At 34.3% G+C, this 14,679-nt stretch overlaps 1 protein-coding gene across 3 annotated transcripts in view; it reads left to right on the top strand.

Moving 5' to 3' along the window:
• Positions 1-3,756: 3,756 nt before the first annotated feature.
• Positions 3,757-14,679, top strand: part of LOC121389469 (targeting protein for Xklp2 homolog) — a 46,033-nt gene continuing 35,110 nt past the window's right edge. For all 3 annotated transcript variants that reach the window (XM_041521110.1, XM_041521109.1, XM_041521108.1), the window contains exons 1-3: positions 3,757-3,876; positions 9,929-10,042; positions 13,626-13,800. In XM_041521110.1, coding sequence (XP_041377044.1) covers positions 3,789-3,876; positions 9,929-10,042; positions 13,626-13,800 — 377 coding nt within the window. In that variant the 5' untranslated portion in view covers positions 3,757-3,788. The remainder of the gene's footprint in view (positions 3,877-9,928; positions 10,043-13,625; positions 13,801-14,679) is intronic.

The raw sequence follows: 14,679 nt of genomic DNA, 5'->3' as shown, positions 1-14,679 counted from the left end.
ATGATAGTTTGTAGATACTCATAATTCTTTTAAATAAATGTATATATGGGTCATTCTACAGAAAGCGTTACTTTTCAAAATACAAACAATTAAAAGATATAAATATTAATTTTTAACTTCTGTTTTTAACACTTTTTTTTTTTTGCTGCACAAGTCCCTTTAATTTTCAAATCATCTTCAAAAATATGCAAAGCGAGGAAAACGGCATCTTATTCAAACTCATTGTCATTGGTGTTACTAATGGTCATTGGTGTTACTCAGTAGGCCTACCTGGTAACGCCAATGACAGGTAACATCAATGACAAATAAGTGCATAATTAATTCATGCTCTCTAAAGAAACAGTTGAGAAAACTGAAAACGTGCATGTTGTAGCAGACATACGATGTCTACAATAACATACAAAAAGTTTCTTAAAATTATTAACCATTACACAAATACGATCGTAACACCAATGACAGTGAATAAACCTTTTATATTTTGACAACACATTCATGACATTTAAAGAAAACTATTCACAACTGTTCATATGTCTGGTGTTTTTGACAAATAAGTTCGATGGCCGAGATCTACCGGTGGAATGTTTCATCCAGAGAGTATTTAGTTTCTTTTGTTTTCTCGTAAGTATATATACACTAACACCAATGACATAAAACTCCAAGGACAAGCTTAAATCGCCCACCATCTTTTGAATACGGAAAATATTTACAAGATTCCTTCTTTAGTGAGTAAGTCAGCCATCAGTACGTATTACATTAAAGGTATTCAGTGTTATGTCTTCTGTTATATATTTCAACAGTGCATGTTATGTATTGTATTGTAGGCCTACTTGGGACAGGTAACACCAATGACATTTTAAACTAATCTCGAATAAAATCTCTATCAAAGCTGATTACCAGAGAGAACAAATGCTGACAGGATGATATTATTAATAAGGTATCGTTACAGACAACAAATTTAGTTTTCTATATATAAATAAAAAAGAAATTGCGCAGGGACATAAAAGTGACACTTTCTGTAGAATGACCCATATATATGCCTCTAACATGACAATACAATAATTGTTTAAAAGCAGCAAATAATTGTGATTTGGGGTCAAACTGAGTAAAAGTTTGGGGAGAACAGACAAAAAGTTGGGGGCGAATCGACTGGGGGCGAACTGGTACATGGGGCGAACAGGTCAAACTGGGGGCGAATTGACTGGGGGCGAACTGCCTTGGAAGCGAAAGTCATGCATTCAAAATTAAGATTCGAGCAAAAAGACAAATATGGATTTTGTTATTTATCTTTATTGAGTTCAAACAATATGAAACTTTCAAAACAATGGATAATACACTGAGATGGGGTTTTTTTTCTCTCTACCAAATTTGGATTTAGACATTTATCAGTCATTACATACAAGGGAACACACAAGAAATCACCTGTCCCTGCGAATGAGAATATTGTCCCAACTGTCCCCTAGAAGTTGAAGACGACTATCATTTGGTTTAAACAATATTTTATTTGCCAAAACAACATACTGGGATTGGTCAACAGGCTTAGCCTATATTAAGACCTCTCCCTACAATTTACATGTATGCGGATACATGTTTAGATACCACAGACTTAAAGGAGGAGGAAGAAAAGAAGGGGGGATAGAGTGAAAGGTGTAGGTATAGTAATAGAAAACCAGAACATTTTCTTTGGATTGGGGAATTTCTAGCCAAAACATTAGTGTAAACTTTAGCAGAAACGTTTAGTAGTAGTGATGTATTTTAAAGTAGTTTTAATAATTTTTTCATTTTATTTTTCACTAAATTCTGAATTTCCCAATAGGATCTTCTTATAATTTAGATGTAAATAGTTTGACATGAAGCTATTTCTTTGTTCATTGTATAGGGGACAGTGGAGCATGAAATGATTTGTATCTTCTATTAGATGGCCACGAGAACAAGACGGATCATCTGAGATGTAACGAAAGAATTCATGACTATTAAGATCACTGAAGATACAAAGCATTTCATTCTTCACTGTCCCCATACAACATCAGCATAATCAAATACTGGAAGAATAAAAGATCTGTATATTTTTTCCAAGGTGAATCTTGATAATCGATATTTAAAGGAACGTAAACAATTTATCACTCTACTTGATTTTTCAAGAATACTATTTATATGATTTTTCCATTGGCCTGTTTCGTGAAAATCATCCCTAAGTGTTTATGAGTTTTAACTTTAGTTACTTGTTGATTGTTAAAAGTTAGATTAAGATTAACGGGTTTATTTTTACGAGTAAATAACATTGTTTTAGTTTTTTTCAGGGCTAAATTTCACTATCCATTGGTCTGCCCACCTACTAATTTTAGTTAAGTTAGTTACGAATATCATTTCATTATCAAGTGCCCTATATATAATGCTTTTAGAAATGATTTACATCATAAAATAATAAAACAAGAATCACATTTTTCTTTTCTCACTAATAATGAAAAATTCTTATTTCTTACACGCAACAATATTCCGGAATTATGCCCTATCATTTGCAATTTTGTAAAGAGATGCTTTAAGTTGCGTGAAAGGGATTGCAGACGATTCGTCTTCTGAACGTTTAGTCCACTAAAAATTCGTTCACTATTGAACTCGAGACGATTCGTCCACAACCAAAAATTGGAGATATTATCGTTGTTTATTGGTTGGTACCTTCGAATGACATCACGTTATGGCATTTTTGACATAAATGACGAAATTTGAGTTTAGTTACTAGCTTTGTTTTCTAAATAGTATGTCAGAATTATAGGTGTAATTGAAGAGCAATTTGAATAATAACATATCACAGACAGACAATAAGTTGATAGTGCCACTAAAATTTTGTTTTTTTCATATACTATAGTAGTTTACCACAAAACGAAAATAATTGACAATTTCAATGGCTAAGAAATATCGTTTTAGATTTATTGGTCTAAATGTTGTAGTCGAGTGGACGAATTGTCCGCGGTGGGTGGACGAATTGTACGTGGACGAATTGTACGGTGGTCGAAAGGTCCAGAGGACGAACCGTCTGGAAAGCCGTGAAAGCATATGAGTTGGAAGTAATTTCAAATTGCTTGCATTTCACGTCTGTATAAACTAATGGAGAATGTACATGTGTGTGTGAATTTGTGAAAAATAATTCACGAACCTAACAGGGGCGAATCGATGGTTTTTCATGGCTCTACACTTCTGACAATCTTTGCTTTACCTAAATATATTATTCACTAGTATCAGGTTTATAAGGCTTAAATTACAGATGTATTTGTTGATGCGGATGTTTGTTCATGTAATTAATGTATATTTATGTTATTGTTACTGCAGATAAATGTATATTATATTGTTATTTTTGCTCTGCCCATATGCAGGTGTTATGCAAATAAATTATTCTTATTCTTATACAAGCGTATCACTATCAGTTTTCTTTTGCAAAATCTGATGTTTATATTCTACTCGGTGGAAGAAATATACCGTGTATTATCATATAATCAATATTTCAACAAAGGAACAAAATCGCAGATTGAACTGTCTTTTGAACATACTATGAATGATAGGCCCTATAAGGACGTAGGCCTATTTTTGATATACGGTAGCGTATCTGTTTATGGTGCAAGCATATATGGAGAAATGTGCATACGAAAGAAAAAAAAGAAAAAAGTCTTCCAAATATACCAACCAATCACATTACCTTTCACATTGAATAATTCAAAATAAAAGAACAATTTCTATTGGTTAAACTAGTGTTATGCGGGAAGATCGAGGAAGACAGCCATTTCAAAAAATTTGCCATGTCTGACATGTGGGAATACAGTTGCCCAAAATACGTCAATTTTTTTGAACCGCAACCTCTTAACGACGGGGCAGACGAATGGTTTGGTGAGATCTAATTAATATTTGCTTTAGATTCCAAGGTAATATTTAAAATAAACGAAACTAACGAGTGCAGAGTCATGACCAGTTTTGAAAATTGAAGCTGATAAACAACGATGTTTTTCTTCTTGTTTGGAAGGAAAGAAATGTTTTATTTAATGACCCACTCAACACATTTTATTTACGGTTATATGGCGTCAGGTATATGGTTAAGGACCACACAGAATTATAAAATTCTAATGTGTTGACTAGACGACTGTTGATCACTTGATGTTATCCTAGAATTGCTGATGGTGCACCAAATAAAATCCGTTTAAAGCGGCTATGTCTGGAATATTTTTATTATTTAAGCATTTAGAACAGAAAATCCCATTACGTTTGGTGCATATAAGACGCTGCACTTCGAATTGGTTTCACTACACTGGCTTTTCCAAGTTAAAAATAAACCCACTATTTTGAAAATGGGACACTTTTGCCGGGCTCCCTCTGGGCTAAAAATAGTACGGTTCGGCTATTGTTGCATTACAAAAACCGAGCGGATTCTAGCAGCCAATTCCTAGCAGCCAATTACGCTAGCAGCCAATTTCAGCAGACCATCATGGCGACGATCTAAACACCGGACTCATACGCCTTTCGATTGTTACCTGTATTTCACACACTTTTATACACACTGTTATGCTAATTTTTAATTATTCACTACAACTTAAGAATTTTAGAGTTCTAAAGAGTATCTTTATATAATAACAACACAAAAACAAAATAACAACCAAGACTCATTTTCACAATCTTAATATTCTTATTGTTACTAATATCCGTATAAATACAACTTAACCGTTTTATTAAGCACTTTTATAATATCTGAAGTATCACTTTAAAAATCCGTGTGTACTACGGTAATATAGGATGTCCAACTAGTATCGTATAGCCCCCACCACAACACACATTATAAAAGGCGTAATTGACCGGTGTTTAGAATGTCGCCATGCGTGTCTGCTGAAATTGGCTGCTAGCGTAATTGGCTGCTAGGAAGTGGCTGCTAGAATGCGCTCGGTATTACAAAATGGCGAGAATTGTTCTAACTGGCTAGTAAGCATTTGATGATATGCGTTAATGACGACAACTTGCGAGTGAATTAAAAGTGCAGTTATGCTTGTATTTGAACTTAGAACTTGACTGTATACAATTGAAATAAGACATTGCAGCTTTAAAAAAAAAGGAGGTCTTCCCCTCAGTTTAGACATCTCGTACCTTTTGTAACTTGTTTTTTCCACTTCTTTGTTATAAATCACATTCCTTCAATAACTTGAACTTACATTTTAGATAACTGTTACCTCGCAGATTGTTTTCCCCCATAAAATGATAAATTTAGAAAATAATTTCACGAGAGCAAATGTCGATTTTCAAACCATAAGCACTGCATTAAATGTAGGGTATAATATCCGCCCGGTCCCCTCCATTATTATTTTTAGTTAGGGTTGAGGGTTAGGGTTATGGCTGGGGTTATGGCTAGGGTTGGAGTTAAGGTTAGGGTTAGGGGAAGGGGGGACCGGGCGGATATTTTCCCCCGTGCCAAAACGGAACCATTTTCTTTGGCGAAAACTGAACCATTTTTGTTGATGAAAATGGAACCTATCATGGCTAAAACGGCACCATATATAAATGTATATAACTTATCTTATTTTTAATTTCAGGATTAGGGTTAGGGTTCAGAGCGATGAATAGGGGTTGTGTGGGGGGGGGGGGGGGGTGAATTCGGAAGTCTTTCCCATAACTGGTTCAGCAAAGGCCATGGTTTGTGCTATCCTCCCTGTGGGAATCGCAAATGAAAGATCTCTTGCTGCCTATCATACAAGAGTTGCATATGTGGCAACAGCAGGTTTTCTCTAAAAACTGTCAGAATGACCATTATTAGTTGTAGAAGCATCACGAGGGGTATATGGCTTTTTATGTACCCTCTGTGTGTTCTTTTACCCTGAGCCGAAGGCGAGGGGGTAAAAGAACACACAGAGGGTACATAAAAAGCCATATACCCCGAGAGATGCTTCTACAACGAATTTATCTTGCCGACATGTTAAACCATATAGCCAAATAATCAAAATAACACCAGACAATAATTGTTAACAATTTATTAACGGAGCCGTACCACGCAGACGCGAACGAAACCACTTGCCAGTGACGAAAAATAGTTCCATCGATAAACGAGTTTTTAACTTCAAATGTTTGTAATACGAAATTGTCTGAAACAGATATTAATAAAAAAATTAAAAAAACACTTTTTTTTTATCAGAAATGTATGTAGTAAAAAAAACTAAAAATATTAAAAACAAAAAAACAACTGTTGCTAGTCGCACATTAATACAATAACACCACGACCGTAATTAGGTGGCCGAGTTCAACATTGCAGCTTTTAAAAGTATTGAAATAGTGTATTTTATAGTAAAAATAAAATTAATTATGTATACTTGATTGATTATCAATGTTATTTATAATCTTAATTATTGCTTTAGCATTAACTGGGGCGGCTGGAAACTGTTGGAAATTACAGGCTGGGTATAAGAGAATTTGGCTCCGCCCACAGGGGGATAAGGGATTTGTCCAACGGCAAACAACCAATGAGATTAAAGAATTTTACATGAAGGCGAGATAAATATGTTTGACATCCAATAGCCGATAACACACTCACAACAAAGTTGACAAGATTAAAATATTTTATTTGTTTAATAGTGATGTGACACTTTGACACCAAATGTACTGCAAATTTTTAATCAAAATGGACTGAGCCATGGACATCAGAACAGCTTGAAAGCAGCTGAATCGATGTGATTTCGCCATCTTAAGTTAAGTTGTTTTGTTGGGTTTTTAGGTCTTATTTACTATTCTTCAAATAAAATTCAATTATGGTGCCGTTTTAGCCATCGTAGGTTCCGTTTTAGCCATAAATTTCGGTCCAGTTTTAGCCAATGCAGGTACCGTTTTGTCTAATTTGGTTCCGTTTTCTTCGCTTGGTGCCGTTTTGGCACGGTTCCGTTTTAGCTATAACCCCATGGCATCCTGTATTGGTATAACAGAAATCAAGCTAACATATGTATAAAACAATATAAATCTGAAATACATCACTCATTAATTATATTTTTAATAAAAATAACTTCATGGTAACGGAGGGACACTTTTTGTGGCATTGCATTTTCATTCTTATATGACCCATTACATGAGTCAAAATGGATTTATATATCAATAAATATACAGTAACAGTATGGTTCATTGTATACACAAGTATATGTGCATTGCCAAATTTACTTACAAGATCAAGCCGTACTTTTATGCATAAAATTGTTTATACTGATTTAAAATTCTTGTCATATCCAAAACAATATAACAATTAACCATGAATTTATTTATTAAAAATTAATTACCGAGTGATGCATTTGAGATTTATGTTGATTTCAGTTATACTAGTTCCAGTATTGGATACCTAGCATGTACAGCAAATATGAAAATAAAATAATGGAGACACATTTTGTGATCCTTTATTACCCAATTTTAATAACCCATTTATGACATTTAAAACAGTTGCATTAAATATTTGTATGCAACAGTGTAAAGGAACCCATCATCTACAATACCAATCCAAAAGTAAGTTGATATGACAAGAATTATTTAATCATCGGCTATTGGATGTCAAACATTTGGTCATTCTGACTCGTAGTCACCAGAGGAAACCCGCTACATTTTTCTGATGCAGCAAGGGATCTTTTATATGCACTTTCCCACAGACAGGAAAACACATACCACGGCCTTTGTCCAGTTGTGGTGCACTGGTTGGAATGAGAAAAACCCAATCAATTGAGGTGGTCCTATTTTATCCAAGTAAATGGTGCTTCAAATTTTGTGCAAACAAAAAATAGGTTACGCAAAATTAGATTTGTGCAACACGTGAACAAAATGACTGTTCTCGCAATTTTCAGAGGCCTCTGTGGGGATCATAAAACCACTTGATGATACGTCAAAATTCTGTGCATTTCACAATACTCCCATTTGCCAAGATGGTTGCCATCATATTGGTGACAGCCATATCTCACATATTGAGGTGATTTTAGTATCAAATGATAGGTTTTTGGTGTAGGGAATATGGAAAATATACTGTACTTCCAGACCAATTAGATATATTGTGAACCACTTTTGAAGATTATTTCACCAAATTTATGCACTTACAACTGTATTCTTCACACATGGATATCAGGGCTCGAACGTAAGAATTTATGACCCACGGCAATTAAGAAAACAAATTGCCGTCGGTGAAAGGGCCCACCAACAGCAATTTTGAGTATACCGACAGCAATTTTTTTTTAACTGGCTTTTGCAGCAATTAACCTTGACTGAAAGGTTATTTTTATGTATGTACATGTGGTCAAATTTCTTCAGTTTATGTCAATAAACTTCACTAAACAATAATTTATTATAAATAGAATCATGGACTACTAGCATAAGCTAACATTTAATGGAACCTGATGTTTCTGAGACAAGTTGCCCACGTTTTCGGTGAATATGGCATGAAAATTGTTCTACGGATGACATTAAATTGTATACAGTGTTCTCGCAAGATAAAATTAAAAGGAGGATGGTTGCGCATTCCCCCCACCCCACCATTTAAAAAAATAACAACACACAAACAAAAAAAACCTGTAAACAAAACAAAAAAAAGCATGTTTGATTAACGTATATCGTATGTTGGTCGACTTTGTAGAAATACCTATCCCAGTATCTGGTACTGAAAAGTTGGTACGATGTACAAGCTGCCTTATTTTTTGTGTGCACACTGTTAGTTAAAATGTAGTTCAGTTAAAACAAAGTGTCGGTTTGACATTCACAGGTATACGTTTTGCTAAACTGATAAAAGTTTTAATATTATTATTTTAATAAAGATTTTAAGATATCTGAAAAATAATAAGACATTTTTTAAGTGATCCCCTACTGTTGGATAACATTTTTCTGTTCGTTTTATTTCCATCTTCATCGAGTGAATCGATTGCATTGATATTGCCAACTGATAAAAAGTAGTTTATCAGTTACGACCAATTAAATCTGTAATTAAGGTTAAAGTATCAGACACGAGTTAGTGGACACAAAATACAGAATGACGGTTCTGATCAAGTGACAAATTTGGCACGAAATAAGTCGGGGTTTTTTTTCGGTCGGAGATTGCTGAAACGATAAAAATAAAATGTTTTCATTGCTAAAATAAAATATAACTGTTATTGTGTGTATCAAACATACAAATGGATACTGCTATGGGACACAACGGACGCTGTTATAAATTGTGTTAAATTACGTCAGTTTCTGCCGTAAGCTGCTGAAGTTTGTCGTCACGGCTTGTTTCCTTTGATGTCCAGTGTGCAGACTGATCAATGTTTTTCAGTGTGGGAAAAAAAGTGTGCATTTTGAAATAGCGGAGCTGGGTGCTGTAAATTATAAGAGGATGCCGAAAAATAAAGAGGCGCAGAAAAAAAAATGGGGCTGCCAAACGTGAAAAGGGGCGGCATACTACGAAACTGAGGAGGGAAAATGCAGTGAGAACATATAGGCTATTATACAACACAGGGTACGCGCATGACTAAATATAGTTCCATCGCGTGGTACTAACTAAATGCCCATTAACTCCAACAAGGTCCCAAACGTCCGAACTAAATACTGGCAGATAATGTTCATACACGTTTATACATTTTGCTGTCAGCGAAGAGCTTTACCGACAGCATAATTTTTTATCCGGCGGCACAAAAGTGCCATCGGTGACGCCCCCAACCATGGCAAAAAGCCAAATTATTGTGTACAAAATCAAAATATAATATTACATTAAACTAACATAGTTTTCATTTTTGAAGATGTTAAACATACACTTATTTACCCAGCAAATTCAATGATTTTTCATGACTTCCATTTCTGAGGTATTTATAGACAGGTATATCAAAATATTTTTGTAAATTATGTCATGAATGCACAGACTACTCGCCATGTGAAAATTATGTTGTTGATTGATGGGGTTTTTTTTTTTTTTTTGTAGATGCATGTACTGACGACAAGGATGTGAACATTAATGAACAGGTCACTTTCATGAAGTCCAATACAGCTGAAAATGAACAACCATCACCTTCAGAACTGGACAGGATTAGTCAGGGTATTGTTACTGGGATTAAAATATTCATCTTTGTAGCTTTCTTAGCATACCCTAACTGGGTTTCTGCTAGTTACGGTATTGTAACGGAAACTTTCGCCTACGTCTCGGTTACCGTTACGGGATATGGATGCCATTTCTTCATAGCAGCGGCACGTTTCCCGCCAATATTATCGCACGTTTTGTTCAAATAAAGTTGTAGTTATGTACATATTTAAGTTTCTTCACGACTGAAACGCACCAGGCGCCATAAAGATGTCTTATGTATTGGTAAGCCCTTAAAATTCGCAATGTACAATATCGTCTGCCTATTCTTATCCCTTGACTGCCATGTTGGTTGTAAGTAGTTTCCTCCGCTATCTTCTTCGGAGCACCGCAGATTTAAAACCATATACTGTCCAAGATAAGCTCATGAGGAATATTTGGCGATCACTAACAGTAATACAGTGTTAATAATAACAATAAATTGATTAATTAAAGTCTAAGACTACACTACTAGCTCAAAGTTGCACTGTAAGTACTTTAAAAATGACTATGGTCGACGACGGTCACTTTTCACACCCTTATTTTGGCTTTGTACACAATAAATATCCTACAGTAATGTCACTTGAAATCCATATTTCGTAAATAGTACAGTTTTTTTTAATCACAAGATTTTCTTCAGAGTGAAGTGTATTAGTAATGTTTAAAAAAAAAAAAAAAAAAATCTATAGCAATTTTGCATTGAAATAAGTTCTTTCCAGCGTTCTTAAAACGGAAACGTCATTCACCCAGTTTATTGTTCTTGTAAAGATGTAAAGTGACGTCATGCAAAAAAAAAGAAAGAAAGAAAAAAAAAGAAATCTATATTATTACAATGCTTCGCCACATTAAAATAAAAACTGGTTTACTTACCTTGACCTCTGTCAAAAAAGTTCCGAGATCAGACAATGCAGTTTAAATGTCGGTATGTTTTTATTTTTTTTATAATTTTAGACAAACTATTAAGTTGAAGTTTTAAAAGATAAAAGAAATTTAAAAATACATTTCGTCAAATATATCATAAAACTAAAATATATTTTCATGTAGGGATATTTCACATTCTAACGAGATTCTCGTATTATCTGTCATGGCTGCCGAAGAACGCTTTTAGTCTTGATAATTGTTAATCTGCATTGTATTAATTATATTTGCAACAACAATTCATTTAATATATATCAACGATATCGAGTAAGTGTTTCCAACAAAGTGTGAATGTTTTTTTTACAGAACACTGAACTTTGTTTTTGCTACACATGGGGTATATGCCTCATCTCGTAGCGCTGAACAGAAGACCGCGTTGATGTCAGCGCTACGTTATTGTATCTAGGTTTCTGCCAGAGTATGGCGGGTAAAATTACGTACCTTAAAATCTTGAAAAATACTGAATTTATTTGTTTGCAAGTTTTAGATTCATGATGATAAAATAGGGATGTGATTTTTCAGCTTTTTATCTGATTTCAGCTTTTTGTGCAAACATACAGTCATGTATTTTCACAAAGTAGATTGCATTTGATCTGAAATGCTGATTTATATAAAATACCTTTATTTAGGTGTAGTATAAAGCCTTCAGCTTTTTTAGAATCATTTCAGCTCAAATTTCTTAATGGGTATCACGTCCCTGATAAAAGAACTGCTGTTTATTATTAAATAATTAACAACAGTTCTCTTATTATCAGTGTTCGAGATTAAATTTTTTGGGTAGTATCCCAGTTGGATACTAGCATTTCAAAATCTGGTATCCCACCTTAGATTTAGTATCCCATTTAAATGAAATTCATAAATAACATTGTAACAAACTTGGACTTAACTGTTACTTAACTTCATCAGTAAATGACGACTTCCATTGTTTCAGCGAAAAATAAAAACGCATGATTAAAAAACCCCAAAAACAACATTATATAGTATCCCAACGGGATACTGGGTTATTGAAGTCTGGTATCCAAAATTAAATTCTGGTATCCCCGGGATATCGGGATACTGTTAATCTCGAACACTGCTTATTATCATCTAAATTTTGTCAAAGCACGTGCAAGGCAGTGTCCAATTTTATAACATTTCAAACCCATAACCACCTAGTAGGAGCATATATGGTCTGTTTTGATTTTAATATGTACCTTCAAATTAGTTTCTGGCAGAAAGCCTGACCTACAATTAACATGCATTTTGAAATGAGGAGGAGCATGATGACACTCTACCTAGTTTGTTTTTTTGTTTAATGACACCACTAGAGCACATTGATGTATTAATAATCGGCTATTGGATGTCAAACATTTGGTAATTTTGACATAGCCTTAGAAAGGAAACCCGCTACATTTTGCTATTGGTAGCAAAGGATCTTTTATATGCACCATTCCACAGACCGGATAGCACATACCATAGCCTTTGATATACCAGTCATGGTGTACTAGATGGAGTGAGAAATAGCCCAATGGGTCCACTGACGGTGATTATCACAAACTGACCGTGCATCAAGTGAGCGCTTTACCACAGGGCTATGTCCCACCCCTGGTGACACTCGAGAGACCAAGTGTTTTGTGTGCTTGATTGACACCTACATTGTATTCTTAGGAAGCCCCATCAGAAACGTATTACTGTCACTTTAAACTCATCTAGTTACCTGAAAAAGCCTTCTTTTTCTAAATATGGAACCTGGAACAAATTTTACTTTTTTTTTTTTTTTCTTTTTTTTTTTAATAAGGTGAGAAAGCATAGAATATATAGGGTTATCAGTATTTAGATGACAGCACTTTGTATCTCCATACATATGATTTAAAAAAAGAACTGTGTGCATGATACTTCTGTTTTATTTTCTTGTTTGATTTGCATGAATCATGGGGATCAATTTTTCTCATGTTTCGATACAGTGGGGCCTCAGCATTGTCAGTTACCATGATATTGATAGCCTGGTTGTGTAATTTCAAAATGAACATATTGTTGGGAGAAAAAGTAAACTTAGTTCTATATTTTTCTGAATCAGTACACTCCATAGTGTTCCAGAAAAAGATCCCCATGTCTGGGTCTTGGGGAATTTTTTTTTTTTTTTTTACAGGGTTTCAAAACCTATCTTCGATTCACCGAGGTACGGAGTAGGGATAACAAAATTACGGTTTCAGTCACTTGTTGTCTTTTTATGTCGGTGAAATATGGCAAGAAGTTACAAAAATAATTACACATTACTGTTTTCTATGGGAGGACTTCATGTGATGATGTTAACATGATCAAATCCAAGACTGTTGCCATTTTAGCAGAGAAAAATAAACATTGTTTGGTGGTAAGCTTAAGTCATGCTAACTCATCAAAAGCAACTAAATCTAATTAAAATAAAGTTTTATTTATATGTATTACAGATACAAATGATTTTGTCTGAATTTATTAGGTGACATGCATTCGAATCCTGAAGACCTATATGAGGATATTTTTTTCTGAGAGACTTTGGGGTGTACTGATTCAGAAAAACTGAAAAAAAGTTTTCCTTACTTTTTTACTGCAAATTTGTTTTTGCAACCAAGCAAACATGTTCCTAAAAATGGCAACAGTAATTTTAAAAATTGAAATTGAATTTCAGAATTGACGTCGAGTGATACGCTGCCAGTGTCGGGAGACACCCAGGCAGCATCGGTTCCTAAATTTCTGTCTGCCACTGCGCCACTTAACACTCCTAAAAACTTACGGACAGATATATCAACATTTATGAAATCAGACAATAAGAAAGTGGGAACAGTGGACAAACAAACAAAAGTGTAAGTGGTTTTTGTTCAAAACAATTTATTTTCCACTATTGCATCATTGGAATTCTCCAAATAGCAAAGGATTATTTGCTCTGCTTACTCATCTAGTGTTTTCCCTAGAAATTTGGCAAGACATTGTAGACTTTTGAGGCATTTTCACCATTTTCAGAGCACTTTTTTCATTAAAGAAAAGAAAATTATGAAAATAAATATAATTAATGTGCTTGCTTTAATAAAGAATGGCAAGATATATCACAGGCATATTTTATTAAGTAACAATCCATTTATTTTCTGAATGTTTTGTAGAGGCAATTTTAAAATTACTTATTAATCTCTGATTAAGGCAAGACAGCGCTGTTGTATTAAGGCATGCTAAAACGAGCTACGGAAAACACTATCATCTGTTGTGTGATTGGTGGTAAGATCAATCGCCCAATAGGCCATCATATTTCGTTATAAATTCAGCAAACAGCTTTATTAATAATAAACATTTCTTTTGCGTCATCTTCTTTAGCTAAGCGAATTTTTTTTACGAAATTTGCCAAACTATTAAGATTTTTTGTTCAGTTTGAAGCTTGGATTTTGTGCTCCATCAAAGACTGATACATGCCACCAAGTTCATTGGAAGGTGACTATTAAAGTGCTGTGTCAGACCATACACTAAAATTTCAAATTCCACAATTAAATGCTTTCTTAATTCATTGCAATAATATTTTACACCGATATGTAAATCAATAATTTCGAAAATCCCCATAAAAGTATTAAAACATCACTCCCGTAGAACACTGCTGGAAACGACCGAGTAAAATTCTCGGTAAAAACATTTGCCTGTAAATAGCCGTGACATCACGAAGGGAATGCGCTTCACAGAAACCTACCATGAGATGACTT

This window comes from Gigantopelta aegis, chromosome 14 (assembly GCF_016097555.1).
Source record: "Gigantopelta aegis isolate Gae_Host chromosome 14, Gae_host_genome, whole genome shotgun sequence".
In the NCBI taxonomy this organism is placed as follows: Eukaryota; Metazoa; Mollusca; class Gastropoda; order Neomphalida; family Peltospiridae; genus Gigantopelta; species Gigantopelta aegis.
This window is presented reverse-complemented; position numbering and strand designations above follow the sequence as displayed.